This window comes from Symphalangus syndactylus, chromosome 17, assembly GCF_028878055.3.
Source record: "Symphalangus syndactylus isolate Jambi chromosome 17, NHGRI_mSymSyn1-v2.1_pri, whole genome shotgun sequence".
NCBI lineage: Eukaryota > Metazoa > Chordata > Mammalia > Primates > Hylobatidae > Symphalangus > Symphalangus syndactylus.
In genome coordinates this window covers 32755712-32775387 of record NC_072439.2, presented here as the reverse complement: position 1 = coordinate 32775387, position 19676 = coordinate 32755712, and the positions used below count along the sequence as shown (strand labels likewise).

Genomic DNA, 19676 nt, shown 5'->3' with positions numbered 1-19676 from the left:
GAATTTAGTCAAGGTCTTGTGGACCAGATCTCTTTAGGCATCAACCATTTTACAGCAGGAAAGGGAGGGTCAGGATCCCTTCACACATTCTTCAAGTACAAACACAGGAATCTAACTTAACCTTTGTCTTCATTTTTTTCTGGAGTCCCCAGTACTGCAATTTTTGTCAGTCCCACTAGAGAGCAATCTTTCTGCACTTAACGTTCCTACTTGCAAAGCAATTGTCTCATCTCAGCCTATAAGCCTAACTCCCACCAAGTCTGAGCAGAACCAACTCTTGTAGCTTTCATGACCCAAAGAAAGCCCCTAGACTCTGCAAAAGTGTCCCCAGTTTTAAGCCCTATAGATAGATAATTTTGAAAAGTCAAAGAGATGACTCACTGGAAAAAGGGTCTAGGCTCTGGAGTGGGGGGCATTCTATGACCTCTGGCTATAGAGCTGACATAAGTAATACTAGGATGAGTATTCCCTCCTTTCCCCACCCCCCACTATACAGCTGTCATTTCAAAGTGGCCCCAAGTCGGGCTGTAGGAAGATAGAACTTTCACTAGAACGAAAGGACTGCAGGAAGTGGCCTCTGGCTCTGTGGCCCTGTCCTTACACTGCCTTGGGAAATCTATGTGTTGATGTTTTATCAGTGCAATTCAGGGGCATAACCAAGGCCCCTGTACCAGGCTAAGATAAGGAGCCTGAGGATTTCACTGGCTGTTCCATTAGGGTGCAGAAGCCCCCTTGGGATGACGGGTGATAGTTGACATCACAGATTAATAAAAGACATCCATACCCATGCATACCACATGTAAGTGCCTTACACATTCTGGGGACTGTAGAGTCAGAGCTGCAGGGGCTGGTAACAGGCACATTAGAGAGGAGTCGGAGATAAATGTTTTCCCTTTATAATAACTAAGGCAGCCAGTTAACGGTGAAGATATCTGCTCCTCTCTTTCTTGGCCTCGGTAGTAACTTCCCTGTCCACATCTCATCCTAGCTGGATCAAGTTCTGTTTGCTTGTCCACAGCCCTGCTAAACTGTAAACTCTGTGTATGAGTCATCAGTTCATCCCCAGGATCTGTCACAGAACCCAGGCTCAACATTTGGAGACAGAAGAATTGTATAGGGTCATAGATTCATCCTCCTCTGTGGCTGGGTCTCTGCACAGAGATTCCCACCTCCTTCTCTAATTAAGTAGGGTCGGATTCAGGAATGGATATCTCTCAGGCCCATCCTAGTAATACAAGTCACTCTGAATATATTTTTTCTTTTTCTTTTTCTTTTTTTCTTTTTTGTTTTGTTTTGTTTTGTTTTGTTTTGAGACGGAGTTTTTTGCTCTTGTTGCCCAGGCTGGAGTGCAGTGGCGTGATCTCGGCTCACTGCAACCTCCGCCTCCTGGGTTCAAATGATTCTCCTGCCTCAGCCTCCCAAGTAGCTGGAATTACAGGCATGTGCCACCATGCCTGGCTAATTTTTGTATTTTTAGTAGAGCTGGGGTTTCACCGTGTTGGTCAGGCTGGTCTTGACCTCCTGAGCTCGTGATCCACCCGCCTCGGCCTCCCAAAGTGCTGGGATTACAGGCGTGAGCCACCGGGCCCGGCCTGTTTTTTCTTTATCTAAAACTGGTCTGTGAAAATCTTTGTGTGTTAGAAACTATCTGCCAAATTCATGTATTTATTTTAATCACTAAATAAATCTGATACTCATCGTGCAAAGCACTGTGTAAGGTACTGTTCAGGAAATAGATATATACAAAAAGATATGTAAAGTTATTTACATTTAAATATGAAGTGTGTGTATCATAAGTATGTGTGTATTTGCCATGTACCTGGAGGAGTCAAGGAACAGAAAAACCCACTAACCAAACAAGTAAACACACACATCACATCATTCATATGCAAAAATCCTTTATTGTTGAGGAGTAGAGAGAGACATTATATTTTTAATGTAGGACACTACAGGAACTCTAGGAGATTCTACAGTCAATGCCCATTGGGATTGGGGATATTCACTATGCAGTTTCCACACCAGGGTCAGGTAGAAAAGATGGAGAAGGAGTCAAAGCACAAGAATGTTACAAGAACGGGGAAGAGAAAGGGTAACAGGAGCGTGCGCACCTGGGGATTGGGACAGGGAAAGAGGTCTTCCTGATGCAGTGCAGGAGTCCGGAAGTGGAGTACTGAGGACAAAAAAAAAAAACCAACACACTGAAATCACATCTTATGTCCTGTAAAAAACTCCCACTGAAAACCTGCTGGGGCAGCAGGAGAGAAGGGGAGAGGCGTCTGTGAAAGAGGAAAGAACAAGAGTCTTGACCCTCAGCCTGCCCTCCAGGCTTTGGGCTTGAGGATGGAACTCTCCTAGCCGCAGGTACTTGCACCTTCCCAGCTGCCATATTTACATTACTCTACACACCTGTGTGCATGGCCAGTGGGACCCATGCAGACCAAAGATGTAGGAACCAAGTTCATGCCATCCTAGCACCCCCATGAGCCAGACATACACACAGCCGTGTCTAAGGTGCCCTACTATGAATGCTCCCCCTGTCTTATCCAGTTCCTCCTCTTCCCAGAAACCTCCCAGAGGAAGCACAGGCCCAGGGATTACTTACAGTTTCACATGAATGAAATCAGATGACACAATGATCTGTGTTGATCCATTTCATCTAATCTTTAAATGCCAGCTCCCAGAAACCTTATGTCCTATTCTGCCTGACACCTAACAGGTTGGGAATGCTCCCTCAGTGGTAAGATTATGAAGGCTGCAATTATGGGTCCCTCTGAAAGAGCCTGGATGCACAAACAAGCATTAAAAGTAGATTTCCACAATGCACTTGTTTTTGCCATTTGTATAAAATACTATAGCAAAATTGCACTGTAATTATCTTTATGGCCAGTGCATAACGCTGGAGGAGAGTATGTCATCCAGATATAGCTGCTCGTATAATTATCTGGCCGTCGGCAGGACTGAAATAACCATCTAATGAGCGCAAAATGATACAGTAACTACCATGTAATCAGCAAGTTACAGTTATTATAGCTCTTTGTGCCCTCTCACCCAACACTAAATTGGGGGCCAGACCCAGTCTCTGGTCCCAGGAATTCATGCACAGGCAGCATCATCAAGCACCAGCTCCTTGGGTCTTGGGCGTACCACCTTGAAACCAATGAGTATGGGTAACAGGGACACAGGGAGAAAGGCAGGAGGCTCTCCATGATTACGAGCCTTCCCAATCCCTCTCCCTCTCCTTTTCACTCCCTCCACCCCACTTCTTTGGAAACTAGTGAAAAGAAAGCCATTGGCGGAGCTGCTCTTGCTGTGTGTGGGAAGACAGTGTCAAGGCAGAAGTTTCGTGTTTTGACTAGACACTTCCCTGGGGGCCTCTCACACTCGCATACCAAATGAGGAATCTGTCAGCCCACTCAGGCCTGGGGTCCAGACAGAGCCGGTCAGCGGAAACATTAGGACATCCCCCATACCTCCCAAACTGGGACAATTATCATAAAATTGGCACACAGCACTGTGCACCCGGCACTGTTCTGAACACTTTACCTATACTCAATCCTCAAAACCACACCCCTGCGAGATACTATTATCACTGTCATTTTTCGATGAGGAAACTGAAGCACAGGAGGGTATGTACCTTGGCCAAAAAGATACAGGTAGAGTGGCAGATCCAGGATTCACATTCAGGCCATGTTCTTATTCATTATGCTAAAGAGAGATTCAGATATGGTTTCCTGCTAATCCCCATTAGATTTCAGAGTTCCTTGCATTTCTGCCTGAATCATCCTTGTGTATGACTACTCTCTGGACCCATTAACCCAGGATTCTGAGTGATCCGAAAGGCTCAGCCTGCCTGGGAGGCAAATGCTTGCCTGTGAATTGGTTGTGGTATTTGTAATTATCAGATAATAATTTCTCCATCTTTTTGCATAGATCAGAAAAGAATGAAGTCCAAACAACAGAAGCTGCGCATCAGGGAAGCCCCTCTCTCCTCATCTCCCAACACTCACTCCTGCTCAATAGTCAGCTGCGGTCCATGATCCAGAGGAAAGAGATGAAAGACGGGAGGATGTGTACAAACACATGTGCCTCTAAGTGTCTTTGTGTTTGACTGACAGTGTGCTAGGCACTGGCAGTATATTTCAGGGCAAATCTATGAGCTTTAATACCTGTAGCATGGGAGGAAATGCACAGCTGGCAACCCCCACAGCCCCTTCGCCAGTCCCCTCTCCCCTCTCTAATGAACAATCCTTACCTCATTCTGCTCTCGGGGGATACTTGAGGATGCCAAAGCTGGGGACGTTCTCTTGACTGACATCAGTAAGAGAGTCTAGGGTAAAGCGAACAGTGTAAGTAAGAGGGGTCTTTCTGAACGTGAACTACACCCTGATCCAACAGCAAAGGGCTGGCTATGAAGGGCAGTGTTCAAAGACAGAGTTGGGAGACTGGGGAGGAAGCAGAGTCTCCCTGTCCTTCCTCCCAGCTGCAGCAGGACTACCTTATACAGGTCTCTGCTCCTCTGTTCCCAGGGAAAGCTTTCCTGTGGATCCAAGCTGATTGGGATGAAGGGGTCGAGGAACCCTCACTGAAGGTAAGAAAGGTCCTGTCTTTCCCTCTGGTGACAAATATGAGGCATGTGACTTCTATCATATTCTGCCAGTACCCTAAGCCCTTCCACTGTACCCGCACACACTCCTACCTGGCTGGACGCTCCTCTTGCCCATAAGTCCCACAAAGAAGTCATGCATGTCACCTGCAGAAAAGGGCCAACATTGTCAGCAGTGATGGTGAGAAAGTGATGCATCTCCCCAGGCATGGGTCAACACTTCTGAGACTGGGTTTTTGGTCTCTGTTCCTTTTTCTTGTCAAAGCATGACTCCTCACAGTTAGCAAGTGCCTCCCCTAAACCCACTCTTTCTGCCCACCTTTCCTTCCTCCACATTTCAAGAATTTTCTGCTCTAGCAGGTGCCTGACTTGGAATCTTCAGGGCCATGAAGAGATCCCCCGGTTTTCCAAGGACCAGCCAGCAGAGGGAGAGCCCACCACGCCCCTCACACCAGCTTCCTCCTAGTTCCGGATGGCTTCTCCCTTTCAGGAAAGGTTGGCTGGGCAGTGGGAGCTGGCATATTGTTTGTACCAGGTGAGAAGGGGCTGGACAAACTGGCCCCTGGGCCCAATGCCCCACAGAGCTCTGGGCAAGTGGCAAGAGATAGGGAGGGAGAAGAGGCTACTCACGTTTCTTAGGAGATGTTGATTCCTTAGGATCTGTGAAACCAAGAACAAATGTCTAAATGGGGAGTGAAGTTGGAAAGTGATGAGGGGGGTTCAGATCACAACCCTCACCGATTCACTAAGCCATCCCCCATCTCCCTCCCATCTAAAAGGATCTCCCAGGCCTCTTATCTTCAGAATCCTGCCCCTCATTCCCCTCTCTCCTAGGGCTGCCTCCTACCTGTGCTAGCCTGGCTCAGGGCTTTGAGCAATCCCTCCAGAGATGAGTGGCTTTTGAAGAGTCTCTGGAGCAGCTGGTAGAGATCCGGATCCCTCTAGGGAAGAAACAAAGAGGGCTGAGGCAGGAGGCTCCCCCCCGGATCCACTCATCCTTTTCCCACAAGAAACAGCCTCTTCCTGAGCCCATCCTGAATCCGACACCCTATTTCTTTCAGAGTTTCCTCTGGTTCACACTGGACGAGAAGTAGGTGCTCCAAGAGTGACCTGTGGACCAACAGCAACACCAGCACTACACAGAGCCTGTTAGAAATGCAGACTCTTGTTCCTACCCCAGACCTCCTGAGACAGAATCTGCATTTTAAGCAGCCCCCCAGGTGATTCACATGCGTGGTGAGGTTGGAGGCACACATCTGCACCTGTGATTCCCCCACTCTGCACGATGTCCACGGATGTTTCTCTCCCTGTTTTCCACCACGTCTTTCTCTATTCTCCATGGCTTTCTGCCTCTAGTTTTCTCTCCCTCTCCCTTTTCGGCCCTAGGTCTAGAATTCCAGGAAGGCAACATGCTCAGAAGGCACGTCTTCTTCTCTCCACAACTGAACCCCAAGGTCTAGAGCTGTTGCCCAGCACGGGCTCTTGATTGTCCCTGTGATTTTTTTTTTTTTAGCAACTTGGGTACAGCAGGGTGGTGGGCACACACCACACAGCCAGTTAATTGCAGCTGCAGAGAGACAATAACAATGATCATGGCTGGAGATTTTCACCTCAAATCTCAAGTCTCGGCAGTGCCTCTCTTTCCAGAACCCAGGCATCCTTTGGCTGTTGTGCACACACAGAAGTGCATTTACAAAGAACGCACCCCCACACATACCAACCCAGCTGCCTAGGCACACCTATGTACTACCCTCTTCCTGCTCCAATTTCCCTCATCCTCACAGACTCTCAGGGAGAAGGGGTAGGATGGCAATCCCTCTCATTCATTGACCAAGAGGGGCAGAGGGGATATCTCATTGGCCAGGGTCTTGAAACAAGTTTGTCTCAGAAGAACCCAGATACTCTACTATCCTAGGCTGGAATTTCGTGGCTCCAAACGGTGTCCAGCCCATACTTGGCACTCCCCTGGGTGTTTTTTTTTTTTTTTTTAACGGTTCTGGCCTTTTGGATATGGCACAACTGCTGCCACCTGCAAGGCTGCCCTGGTGATATCTCCCTTGGCCCAGCATGTGGCATTCAGGCAGCCACTTTTCCCAAATTGTTGAATACTCTGCCCACCTCCTGTAATGAGATGCTAAACAGATTTGAGCTGAAGAGGCAGTTAAACTTCACACATTGAATTTGTAATAAGTCCCACCCGTAATCATCTTAAAAGCATTTGTACTGATGTAATTGCTGTCATTTCAAACCCTTGAAAAGACTTCCTCCCTATCCTCCCCCTGTGCCCCTACCCTGACAATTCCGATTCTGTTTCGTAAAGGAACTGTGGAAATCAAGGCTCAACCTGGTTTTTTTGCTGTTGTTGTTTTCCCATCCTGACTAAGCAGAGGATAGGGGCGGGCAAGGGAGAAAAGAGAAGAAGGAAGGGGTTGGGATCTTCGAAGCACCTGAGGTTACTGGGGGTGGATGAGAAAAAGATAAGGGAATTTATTTGCATTTTGAAAATAAAACAATACACATAACTGATAGGTAAAATAGCACACAAATGACCATTTGGGAAAGAAATTCTGACTGTTTCATACCATCCAGGAAATAGAAGAGATCTGTCCCTTGCAAAGGGACCTGAGGTAGACCATAGAGAGCCTTAGATCACCCTAGCTCACCCCTCACAGTACCATCCAATCAGCAAGTCTCCCATCGATCAACCCACCAAACAACATATTTGTAGGGCACCTTTTACGTACAAGGTGTCAAAGACATGCAGAGATACCGAGACACAAACACATCTGGAGACAGTGGGAACGTGAAAGGACCAGAGAAACAAAGAAATCCAAAGGGAGGCAAAATGCCCTCTGATGGACAACCCACCCACCCCAGTTTCCTCACTACAGCTGTCCAGACAGGCAGAGTCCCAAGTTCCCATGATGTCCCCAGTACTCTGCCAGGGGAGACTTACCTTGCTGCGGCCCCCGCCAGGAACCACCTCCTCCTGTGGCTCCTTACAGACAGCCCCAAAGCTCTGAGCTAGGCTGAAGGCCAGGATGGCTGTGAATAGCAGCATGATCCTCATGGTGCCTGGGAGCGCAAAGGGACAGGACTCAGGTAAAGGAGAGAAGAGGAAGATACAGCATGGGTGGACACAAGAGACGGTCATTACCAGCAGCTTGGCTTGACCCTGCTTCCCCAGCCCCCAACTCCACTGTCCAAGCCCTGGTCTGGAGAGAGGGTGGAAAGTATTTCTGAGAAGGGGGTACAACCCTTGGGCTTAGTATCCCTGCTTCCCCATCAGATATCTCCCCAGGAGATGTGCAATGCTACAGTGGTGCCAGGGGGACTCTAGCTCCCAAGGAAGATGATAGATTTATAGGACATGGACTGGTCTGTTTCCTTAGTCAGCTGGAGGAGGGATCCTGGATGCTATTTTCCAGTACTAGATAATCCCAAGACTTAGGCAAAAACTTTCTGGTATGAAAGAATGAGTCTGCAGCCACAGGCTCCAAACACTAACCAGCTCTAGGCCCTACAGGTGCTTTGTGCTCACCTTCCCAGTCCCCTGCTCCCCTATCAGAGGCTGCCATCTGCTTTATTCCCTCCTGACGCTGGCTCCTGTCCCCTGGTGCCAGCTCCGGTCCATCCAACATTCTCCTGCTCACCTACCTGTGGAGCAGCTCTGTGCCGGGGGCTGGGTGGTCTGGCAGGATCAAGGAACTGGCTGGGAGCGCTGCCTGCTCCCCTCACACACTGGTGCTGCTGGTGCTGCTGCAAAGAGAGAAATCGAGTGGAGGGGATCTAGGAAGGCTGCAGTCACTCAGTCCCAGCTCCCTGATAAAGGCTCTGGGAGGGTCTAGGGGAGCTGAGGGGAGGGGCTGAGAGTCACCAATCCCAGGGTGGCTGGAGGGGAGGCGGGGAGGCTGTAGCGGGGAGGAGGATGCAGACAGCAGCCACACACCCAGACACACACATACCCCACAGACCCAGCAGTGAGCCCATTTCCTAACAGCACCCGAGCTGGCTGCTGTGTATGGTTTGTGTACAGTTTGACACTGCTGGGGCTTAAAGGACAATACCCCAAAATGAAGGCTTCAATAGCAGCCTCAGAAGCAGAAGTTTTTCTCTGACCCTCTCCTGTCCTCTTGTCACTCAGTTCCATTCTCCCCCAAGACCAGCTATAAAAACCAGAACCCCTCTGCCCCAAAGCCAGCCATAAAACCTAAAATCACTATGTAAAAACTGGCCAAAAAAATTATCTGACTGGCCAAGCGCGGTGGCTCACGCCTGTAATCCCAGCACTTTGGGAGGCCGAGGCGGGCGGATCACGAGGTCAAGAGATCGAGACCATCCTGGCCAACATGGTGAAATGCTGTCTCTACTAAAAATACAAAAATTAGCTGGGCATGGTGGCACGTGCCTGTAATCCTAGCTACTCGGGAGGCTGAGCCGAGATTGCACCACTGCACTCCAGCCTGGTGACAGAGCGAGACTCCATCTAAAAAAAAAAAAATTCAGAAAAGATGACACTCACCCCTTTTTCGGGGTCTCCTACTTTCGTTGTGGAGTTTCAAGAGTCATGGGCAGATTCTTCTCAGGTCTAAAGCTCTGCTCTCTTCTACACTACATTACCTAATCTCTTTGGTTTTTGAGGATGCCAAAAATAAATTACTTTGTATTATTTAAAAAACTAGACATACAGCTAGTCATATATAATAACTAGATAAAAAATACAGTTTTAGAGATGACTTATGACAGTTACTCACCACAAATTATTACAACTATACAAGGCTACTTATTTCTTTGTGCATTTAAATTTTTAAAAACATTATTTGGGCACCTAAAGACAATGAAAGCACTCACCATTGAGGATGAAACTCCCATTAAAAATAGGCTAAGCACGCCAGGCGCAGTGGCTCACACCTGTAATCCCAGCACTTTGGGAGGCCGAGGTGGGCGGATCACTAGGGGTCAGAAGTTCGAGACCAGCCTGGCCAACATGTTGAAACCCCATCTCTACTAAAAATACAAAAAATTAGCCGAGCATGGTGGCAGGTGCCTGTAATCCCAGCTACTCGGGAGGCTGAGGCAGGAGAATTGCTTGAACCCGTGAGGCAGAGATTGCAGTGAGCCGAGATCACTCCATTGCACTCCAGCCTGGGCAACACAGCAAGACTCCACCTCAAAAAAAAAAAAAAAAAAAAAAAAAAGGCTAAGCACAGAGTGGGCTAATCGGCACTGGGCTGGCAGCCTTGGGGGAGCATCTTTACAGCGGGGCACACGATAAAAATGCCACACATCTCGTCCCATGACGTTTCCCTCTTTTGGGGGGCCTAGGATTCAATATAAAAATGGGATCCTTGATTGGGGGGATCTGTATTCTGCCTTCCAGCTATGCCTGCTTTACACATTTAAATATGAGGCCCTAAAAACTATGTTTTCTTCCCCCTATTTATTAAAGGGCTCCATCCTAAAGCCAATAATCTAACTAAAAAACAAGCTAGTTAAAAAGCCCAAAATACAACTTTCTAAAAAAAAAAAAAAAAAAAAAAGGCCAGGCACAGTGGCTCATGCCTGTAATCCCAGCACTTTGGGAGGTCGAGGCAGGTGGATCACAAGGTCAGGAATTTGAGACCAGCCTGACCAACAAGGTGAAACCCCGTCTCTACTAAAAATACAAAAATTAGCTGGGCATGGTGGCACACACCTGTAATCCCAGCTACTCAGGAGGCTAAGGCAGGAGAATGGCTTGAACCCAGGAGGCGGAGGTTGCAGTGAGCCGAGATCACGCCACTGCACTCCAGCCTGTTGAGAGAGAGACTCCATCTCAAAAAAAAAAAAAAAAAAAAATTATCTGACCTACATTATTTGACTTAGGTCATAAAACCTCCATTCCAGAGAGGGTCCTGCCCCACACCCAGAAGGAAGGAATGAAAGCGGCCAGGAGGAATCTCAACAGACAGGCCTTGCTGGGTGGCCCCACTCAAGTCTGTTAACATTAGATCATGCCCTTTCTGTCCAGTCTTATTTCTACACAGCTGTCCATACTTTGTTAAACCTAAACATAAAAATAGACAATTTCCCCTGTAGCTTCAAGGCTTCATTCTAAAGGCTCCCATTCATATTAAATAAATTTGTATGCCTTTTTCCCTATTAATCTGCTTCATGTCAGTGATTTTCACTGAAACTTTAGGGGGCCAAGACCACCGTTTGGCATCACAAATAAGACCACCAAAGCTATTGTGCTTTTCTGGAAGCCACAGAGAAGGAAATACAGGAACCTGACAAGCCAGCAGAAGAGTGAGAATTTCCTGCCAGACTCCCAGTTTTCCAGTTTTCGTCTCTCCCTCTGTGGACTCTGGATGAGTGGACAGTAAAAATCATTGTTTCCCTTTTCCTTTCCAAATGTAAGATTAATGAGAGAACAGGTTTTGTGTGTGACTAACCTTGGTATAGTGAGTCTGATATATTTTTTAGTACTTTGTGGTATAAGTATTCATATTGTTTGACCCCATTCCTTTCAGAAATAGCTTTTGTTGTTGTTGTTGCCGTTTTCCTTTCAGAAATAGCTTTTTTGTTGTTGTTGCCATTTTCCTTTGTTTTTGTCTTTGTCTTTTGGTGTTCTGTCATAAGGAGGGGTACCCTAGGGTACAACAGGCCCGCAACCCACTGTTTGAGCCGGCCCTGCAAACTGGTCAGTTTTGTGGTTCTGGTTATGCTGACTTCTGTTATGATAAACTTTGCTGCCAGTCCCTGAAATAAAAACAGGGTGAGAGGTTTCCCTCTTGTCTTATGTCCTTGAGAGCATGACGTGACTAGATGGGGATATTCCCGCTTGGTCTCCACCATCCAAAGGACGTGATTTTTCAGGTACTATCACAGCCAGTATGAAAAGATTGGGAGCTCAACACATGTCTTTTCAAACATTCCAAGCTCCTAGGGGAGTTTTGTCTTACAAGGTCTCATCCCTCCTGGGCTTCTGTTTTCTTTGACGTAAAGAAACCTTTGGATTAAGTCGCTATTGGAATTAAATACCCCATTAAAAATTCTAATTGTCAATGGCCAAAAGATAAATCCTTTAGACTAAAATTCCTAAATTTAAAAAAATCACTTGTTCTAAAGAATTGATAGAAAGATCAAATTAAAAGGACACATAATAGTGTCATAGCTATCCTTAAAAATTGTCTTGATTAAATTAAAGCACAAAAACCTGACCTAAAACAATTACACTCAAACTGCCATTTTGGATTCCATACAAAATTAACAATGAAGGCTGCTCTATTTTACAGTTTAATAATTAAAATTCCCGCCGTGGCTTAGGGTTTCCTTCCTAATCAGAAATCAGTCCTTTTTGGCTTAATATTTATGTGACTTTTAAAATATCAGCATTTGTCCCAACTAAAATCTGGTAACGAGATTTAAGGTGAGGTGCAGTGGCTCACACCTGTAATCCTATCACTTGGGAGGCCAAGACAGGCAGATCGCTTTAGCCCAGAAGTTGCCCGGACTTGAGACCAGCCTGGGTAACAGGGCGAAACCCCATCTCTACAAAAAGTTTTAAAGGAGAGAGAGAGAGAAATTTAAAAGAATTTTTGTTAAAGAGCTCCATGGTTAGAAGTCAGCTTAATTAAAAGCTAATTTTCAAGCTATGTGTATATTTTTAAAGTCTTCCTGTGTTTTCTCTTTAAATCTTATTTTTAAAAATTTTGTTCAGTAGACTAAAATCTTTTTTTTAAAATGTGTTTGATGTCTCTATTCACTTCCTTTCTTAAAAACTATTCTCCCATTTACTTTTACTCCACCCTATTCCTCCTTCCTCTTTGCCATCTTCAATACCACATTTTTAAAAAATCTAGAAAAGGCTTCTAATGACTCAGACTCCTTAAAAAAACTCAGAAAAGGCCGGGCAGTGGCTCATGCCTGTTATCCCAGCACTTTGGGAGGCCACGGCGAGTGGATCACCTGAGGTTGGGAGTTCGAGATCAGCCTGGCCAGCATGGTGAAACCCAGTCTCTACTAAAAATACAAAAATTAGCTGGGCGTGGTGGCACACAGCTGTAATCTCCACTACTCAGGAGGTTGAGGCAGGAGAATCACTTGAACCCGGGAGGCGGAGGTGGCAGTGAGCAGAGACCGTGCCACTGCACTCCAGCCTGGGCGACAGAGCAAGACTCTGGGTGACAGAGCAAGACTCTGTCTCAAAACAAAAACAACGACAACAAAAACTCCATTTGTAAGAGCATCTCCCTCTCTACACCCAAACCTCCAAAACCTTTTAGAATAGAAAAGGCAACAGCTTAAAATTTAGATAACTTTACCTCTATTTAGATCTAAATTCCATGCCTTTGAAATATACATTTTCTACCTTATTTCACCTAAAAGTCATGTCTTAGAGATACAAGTTTAGAGTTGCCTAGTTAATAACTAAGACATAAAACAGATAATTTAAAAATTGATAGTCTGAAATTGGGGAAAACTACCTAGAAACTAACATAAAAAATCTAGTCTGGTGTAGTGCCTCACGCCTGTAATTCCAACACTTTGGTAGGTCAAGTTGGGAAAATTGCTTGAGCCCAGGAGTTCAAGACCAGCTGGACAAGATGGTAAAACCCCCCATATCTACAAAAAATACATGAATTAGCCAGGCATGGTGGCACGCGCCTGTAGTCCCAGCTAGTCAGTCAGGTGGAAGGATTGCTTGAGCCCTGGAGTTCGAGGCTGCAGTGAGCTGTGATGGCACCACTGCACTCCGGCCTAGGTGACAGAAGGAGAAACTGTCTCATAAAAAAAAAAAAAGTATAAATCTATAAGCTCTACTTCTGTTTATGTGTCTACATATTTATATGTGCCTGTGTATGTAATGTTCCATTATCAAAATATATAAAAGAGCTCTAATTAATTCAGTTAAAAAAGTGCTTAAATCAAATATTTTATTAAAAAATAAAAACTTTAACTCAAATGTCTGCTTAATTCACATGACTTTGTAAACCAAAAGTAAAATTCTAAGACTCCCTAACCATCTGAATGGACCACTCCTCACAGTCAAGGGTGTTCTAAAATTAACCTGAAAACTAGGTCAGGCCATGATGGGAAGGGGGAACCACACCCTCCTCCCTTTTGGAATTAATGATAGAACAGACGTAGTCTGATAAGAAACATACATTCATTTATTCGTATATTTTTATTTATTTATTTATTGAGACAAAAATGCCTCTTACTAAATAACTGATTACTCATATCATATAGAGGCCTGGCTTTGGTGGAAGCCCATCTGCAACACACTGCCTAAAATTAGACACAACTAATAACTATTTAACTAGACTGGCCTATTCTCAGGACTAAGAGACTAGTTCCATGGCTTATAAGACAATTCACCAACTCAATTTCTGGACTATAAAATTTCTTTAAAATTTTTCACACCGAGGAATGCTAGGGCTCAGAAGACAATACCCTAAAATGAAGGCCTCAGTAGCAGCCTCAGAAGCAGAGTTTTTCTCTGACCCTCTCCTGTCCTCCTGTCGCTGGGTCCCATTCTCCCCCAAGGCCAGCTATAAAAACCAGAACTTCTTTTCCCCAAAGCCAGCCATAAAACCTAAAATTACTCTATGTAAAAACTGGCCATAAAAAATTATCTGACCTACCTTATTTGACTTAGGTCCTAAGATCTCCCTATTCCAGAGAGGGTCCTGCCCCATACCCAGAAGGAAGGAATGAGAGAGGCCAGGAGGAATCTCAACAGGCCTTCCTGGGTTTCCCCACTCAGTCTTAACATTAGAGCATGCCCTTCTGTCCAGTCATATTTCTACATAGCTGTCCATACTTTGTAAAACATAAAAACTGGCAATTTCAGGCTGGGTGCGGTGGCTCACGCCTATAATCCCAGCACTTTGGGAGGCCGAGGCGGGTGGATCACAAGGTCAGGAGTTTGAGACCAGCCTGGCCAGCATGGTGAAACCCTGTCTCTATTAAAAAATACAAAAAATTAGCCGGGCATGGTGGTGCGTGCCTGTAGTCGCAGCTACTCACGAGGATGAGGCAGGAGAATTGCTTGAACCCAGCAAGTGGAGGTTGCAGTGAGCCGAGATCGTGCCACTGCACTCCCGCATGGGAGCCACAGCGAGACTCCATCTCCAAAAAAAATAAATAAATAACTGGCAATTTCCCCCGTATCTTTGGGTCTTCATTCTAAAGGTGCTCATATATACATATTAAATAAATTTATCTACCTTTTCTCCTATGAATCAATTAGTCTCATGTCAGTGATTTTCAGCAAACTTTTAGGAGGCCAAGTGTCTTGGCCCTCACAACACCAATTCCCATGCCTGAGTCCAGCTCAGTAGATGTGGACCCTGGGCCTCTTTCCCCACCTTGTTCATCCACCAGCTCCTTGCCCTGTAACCTTCAGGCTTGACTCCTGGGCTAAAACAGTTTCAGGCAGGCGCCCCTCCCCACCCAGGACAACCAGGCTCAGACCCCTGAGGGTTAGAAGGTGAGTTTAGCATCCCCTCCAGTCCTCTCCTGTCCCCCTCCTAGAGGGAGCTGCTCCATTACATTGGTCCTCGTGAGTGTCACAGCCCTCCCCTGCTGTTGGGCAAGGAAAGCTCCAGTGTCTGCCTCCCTCCACTCCTCACCAGTGATCATGATGCCTCTCCCACCTCAATCCTTCTTGACCCCTGAATCAGCTGGACTTAGCTGCATCCTTCTAGAGTTCTTTTACACCTCCTGATGTAATCTCAGAGAGGATGAACAGAACTCGATAGCTGCACCACCCCTACCCCCTCCCCGGCCTTGATCTCTTTTTTTTTTTTATTTTTATTTTTGGAGACAGAGTCTCACACTGTTGCCCAGGTTGGAGTGCAATGATTCGATCTCGGCTCACTGCAACCTCTGCCTCCCGGGTTCACGCAATTCTTCTGCCTCAGCCTCCCAAGTAGCTGGGATTACAGGTGCACACCACCATACCTGGCTAATTTTTTTTGTATTTTTAGTAGAGACGGGGTTTCACTATGTTGGCCAGACTGGTCTCGAACTCCTGACCTCATGAGCCGCCCGCCTCAGCCTCCCAGTGTTGGGATTACAGGCATGAGCCACCGCCCCCGGCCTTGATCTCTTAATTGCTTCCCTTTTTCCTCAGAGTTACATTTTCTCCATTCTAATCTGTCTCCCTGCAGTTCAGGCATCTTCTTCTCTGACCTTTCAAGCCTCTTGTTCACACCCCACACAGATGAGGGAGATTATCTGCTTATTTCTCACCCAAGGGAGAGAGCTCCAGGGGAGAGTCAGAACCAGGATCAGAGCCGAGAGCCAGAGCCAGATGCTGCTGCTGAATGAGACAGCAGAGATGCAAAAGCAAAGCCAGAGCCATCTGTCAGCCCAGTATTTGTAATGGATGCAGGGTTTGAATGTTTGCAGGGTGCTTTGGCGTGGAGCAGTCCAACTGGTTTTCATCACCATGACCATGTAAGTAGGAAATATTCCGATTTTCCAGGTGAGAAAACAGGCCCAGAAGGTTCAGTCACTTGCTCCAGTATATATGGCTACTAATCAGTGAAGAACAGCCTCAAATCCAGGTTTGTCTCACCCCAGGTCTCCCACTCTTTTTACTGCACTGGCATAAACTTTGACCTGTGAGGGAACAGTTAACTGTCCCAGAGGGAATGGGTGGCCCCCCTCTCCAAGAGACTTGAAGATTTGGGACCTTCTACTCTTCCACATCTTGAGATTGGGAGATGACTGTATCTTTATCTCATATTTACTACAAAAACAATCTGTGCAACAAAGCCTTCCCCAATCACCCTATTTAAAATTATCACTACCCCAAAACTCCATATACCTCACTTCTATTTTTCCCTTCATGAACTTATTACATCCACTATGCTAAGTATTTTACTTATTGTCTTTCTATCACCACTCCCACCCAGGAATATAAGTGTCATGATGGCAAGAATTTTTGTCTGTTTTGTTTGCTACTGTATCCCTCACTTTATAATGTTTGACATATAATAGGTGTGCAATAAAAATATATTTACAAGGCTGGACATGGTGGCTCATGCCCATACTCCCAGCACTTTAGGAGGGCGAGGTGGGAGAATTGCTTGAAGCCAGAAGTTCGAGACCAGTCTGAGCAACATAGCAAGTAAGACCCCATCTCTACAAAAACATTTTAAAAAATTAGCCAGGCATGGTGGTGCACGCCTGTGGCCCCAGCTATCCCAGAGGCTGAGGCAGGAGGATCACTTGAGCCCAGGAGGTTGAGGCTGCGGTGAGCTATAATTGCATTGCTGCACTCCAGCCTGGGTAACAAAGTAAGACTCTGTCTCTTAAAAGAGGAAAAAATGTTATTTACAAAATGAACAAGGAAGCCAGAGCCAAGTTTCTTGCATCACAGTCAAAAACATGGATCCACCATGGAACCTCTCAAGTGCTGCTGGGGTCCTGAAATGTTTGTCTCCCACCCCACCCGAGAACTTAGATTGTAATGACAGAAGTCACTGGCTACACAGGGACCCGTGTTCATCCCAAAGTGAGGACAGCAGCTGGGTCTCAAGGCCTCTTTATTACGCGAGATGCTAATGGGACTCATTAAAAGTTTCTCATTACCCAGCTAATTACAGGGCTGTGTGGGCAAAGAACATGGGCCAGGACCCTGGGTTGGGAGCATTTGGTAGGATGAGGAGAGAAGTGGGAAGCTGTTTACATGCAAATGGCATGACTGGTTCATTCCTGTGAGGAGCCCAGGTGCTGTTCCTAATTGGATTCATCCATCTCCCTCCTCCTCCTCTCCTAACCCCACCAATCTGGAGCTGGAGGCCCAAGCTAGGCAGGCTGGAGGGAGTTGGGTGTGCAAGAGGGGGAGGTATTAAGCCAAGAGCTGAGGACTAAAAGCCTCCTGGGTCCAATCTCTGCATCCACCCCTCTCCCCCACCAACACATCCATCCCTGCTCCCAAGCCCTGGCACCAGGGAAGCAGGGCTTCAGCAAAGGTACACCATAAATAATGTCCTTTGATGATGCAGCATCTCAAAGAGGATGGCAGGAGCCAGGGATGGTGGGGAAGCGGGGGGGAACAAGGGGATGGCAGGGAGAGCTGATCACCCCTTGATCTCTGGGATTAGCAAAGACTTGAAAGAGCTAATGCTAGGCTATGTTGGAGGGGTGATGAGGGAGGGAGGTATTGGAGGGCTAGGACAGCCTGGGCTTCATTTTGCCTACAAATCATATGGAAATAACATGTAAAGTGGATGTTGCAGCTATAGAGTCCCCAAGTGTTTTTTGTCGAACACCCTCCCTTTATTTGAGCCACATCTCAGACGATGTCCCTGGCCTAGAGGAGCAGGGTACTTGGAGTCCAGGGTCCTTAGTAGCTCCTCCCCTGCAACTTCCCCTCTTTGGGGCTATGATGGGTTAGGAATGAGGCCAGGAAAAGGTGTGTAGAGTTGTGCTGTGATGAGACAGGTTAGTCAGCAATTCACTGAGGGCCAGAGGTGGAAGCAGACCCTCTAGCTTGTACACACGAGATGGCCTGAATATATCCACCACATGCACAACTTGTGGACTCTCTCAAAATCCCAGAGGGGTACTGGCGAGGGGAGGGCAGGGCTAGGGTCATATGTGACACTGGGTGGAAATATCAATGAAGAGTGGAAGGATGACAGCATTCTACGTCCTGCCATGTCCTGCAGCCAGGAGACAACTGGAGAAAAGCCCACAGAGCAAGGAACAAGAGGCCCTCAGAGCCTGGGGAAGAAATGGACTAAGCCAGGAGGACTGAGGTACAGCTGGTTTAAGCTGTGAGATGCTAGAATGGCTCCTCATGGGGTTAGGGGAATCCAGGATGGCTTGTGCCCCTCAGAGGCTGAAACAACCCAGACTCTCAGAGCACTGAACTAGCCGAAGGGAGAGGGCTGGGAGAGAAGAGGCAGGGCTGGGGAGGGGAGGACTGGTAGCAGAACTCCAGCTTCTCCCACAGTGATGGAGCCAATTCCAACCCTGTAACACAGGTGGGGAAACTGAGTCCCTATGGTTTCAGGGGATGAAAACACACACTCCTAGGCTCCAGAAAAGAGAGGCAGAGACAGGAAAGCAGAGGAGGAAGAGAGAGACACAAGAATAAAGGACAGGGGGAGCGCCTGCCCTTCCTTGAACTCCAGTCCATCTACATAACGGGCACAGTGAGGACAGGGGTGAGGGCCCTAGCCCTTCCCCTCTCCTACCACCCCCAGCCCAGGGAGCTGACAGTGCCTTCAGCCCTGTGAAGGGAAATGCAGGATAGGGAGCAGCAGCTGCATGTTCTCCTGAAATTGCTTCTGAAAATGACCAGACACTTCACTGGGAAAGTGACGACAATTTGGGCCCTGGGAGCAGGAGATGAGATGGAGAGCGGGGGCGATGAGGCACAGGTCACCACCCCCCTCTCGGCCAGATAGGCTCTTCTCGGCCTGATTCTGAGAAGTCAAGGATGGGGGGAGCTGTTGGGGGTGGGAGAAGGCTGGCCAGAGCCCGAGCTACCCCTATTCTGAACAGAGCCACCCTCCTCCCAAACAAGGCAGGCTCTAGCCCCCCACCCGCCTGAAAACAGATGATTCCCCAAGTTCTATCTCAGCTCAATGCAGGGTGTGCCAGAAGCACGTGGCTTGTGCTCAGAGAGCAGATTAATCTGCAGGCAGGAAGAGAAGTTAATCAGTTCTCGCTCGCCAGCATGATAGCCAGGCCGTGAGCTGGCTGCAGATGGAAGTCAGGTGGAGGGAGACCCCAGCCTCAAGGCACAGTGAGTTCAGGGAAGGAAGCGGGAAGAGGTAGGCAAGGTAGAGATCTTGACAGGAGGAAAAGACAGCCAGAGACGAAACAAAGGCAGCCCCTGCTAAGCTCTCACAGACCACAGCTCTAAATTTTACTGTGAATATATGAGCAGCTTGTTCCCCAAAGGTAGAGGCCAGGATGGTGAGAGGCTGAGACAAGACAGAATCTATGAGAAAATAGATATGAGGGGGAGTAGGAAAATATTTAAAGCATTTTACAAAATATTACATATTGATATTAGTCAGAGCCCACAGAAACAGGGACAATGAGATGGTGTGAGATAGTC

The 19676-nt window shown here is 47.1% G+C and overlaps 1 protein-coding gene across 1 annotated transcript; it reads right to left on the bottom strand.

Annotated features, from left to right (window-relative positions):
- Positions 1 to 1881: 1881 nt before the first annotated feature.
- Positions 1882 to 8422, bottom strand: TAC3 (tachykinin precursor 3). The gene is made up of 7 exons (XM_063621384.1): positions 8261 to 8422; positions 7560 to 7678; positions 5451 to 5544; positions 5234 to 5263; positions 4697 to 4750; positions 4253 to 4327; positions 1882 to 2170 (listed from the first exon to the last, which is right to left on the bottom strand). The coding sequence occupies exons 2-6, from the start codon at positions 7671 to 7673 to the stop codon at positions 4254 to 4256; spliced, it is 366 nt and encodes a 121-aa protein (XP_063477454.1). The 5' UTR covers positions 7674 to 7678; positions 8261 to 8422; the 3' UTR covers positions 1882 to 2170; position 4253.
- Between the last annotated feature and the right edge of the window lie 11254 nt (positions 8423 to 19676).

Bases quoted from the DNA above. Each gene is read 5' to 3' on its own strand.
- TAC3 (XM_063621384.1), bottom strand. From the start codon at position 7,673: ATGAGGATCATGCTGCTATTCACAGCCATCCTGGCCTTCAGCCTAGCT. The intron at 5,545-7,559 runs GTAAGTCTCCCC...TTTCTTCCCTAG, and splicing joins CTGGCGGGGGCCGCAGCAAG to AGGGATCCGGATCTCTACCA. The intron at 4,328-4,696 runs GTAGGAGTGTGT...GCTTTACCCTAG, and splicing joins CAAGAGGAGCGTCCAGCCAG to ACTCTCTTACTGATGTCAGT.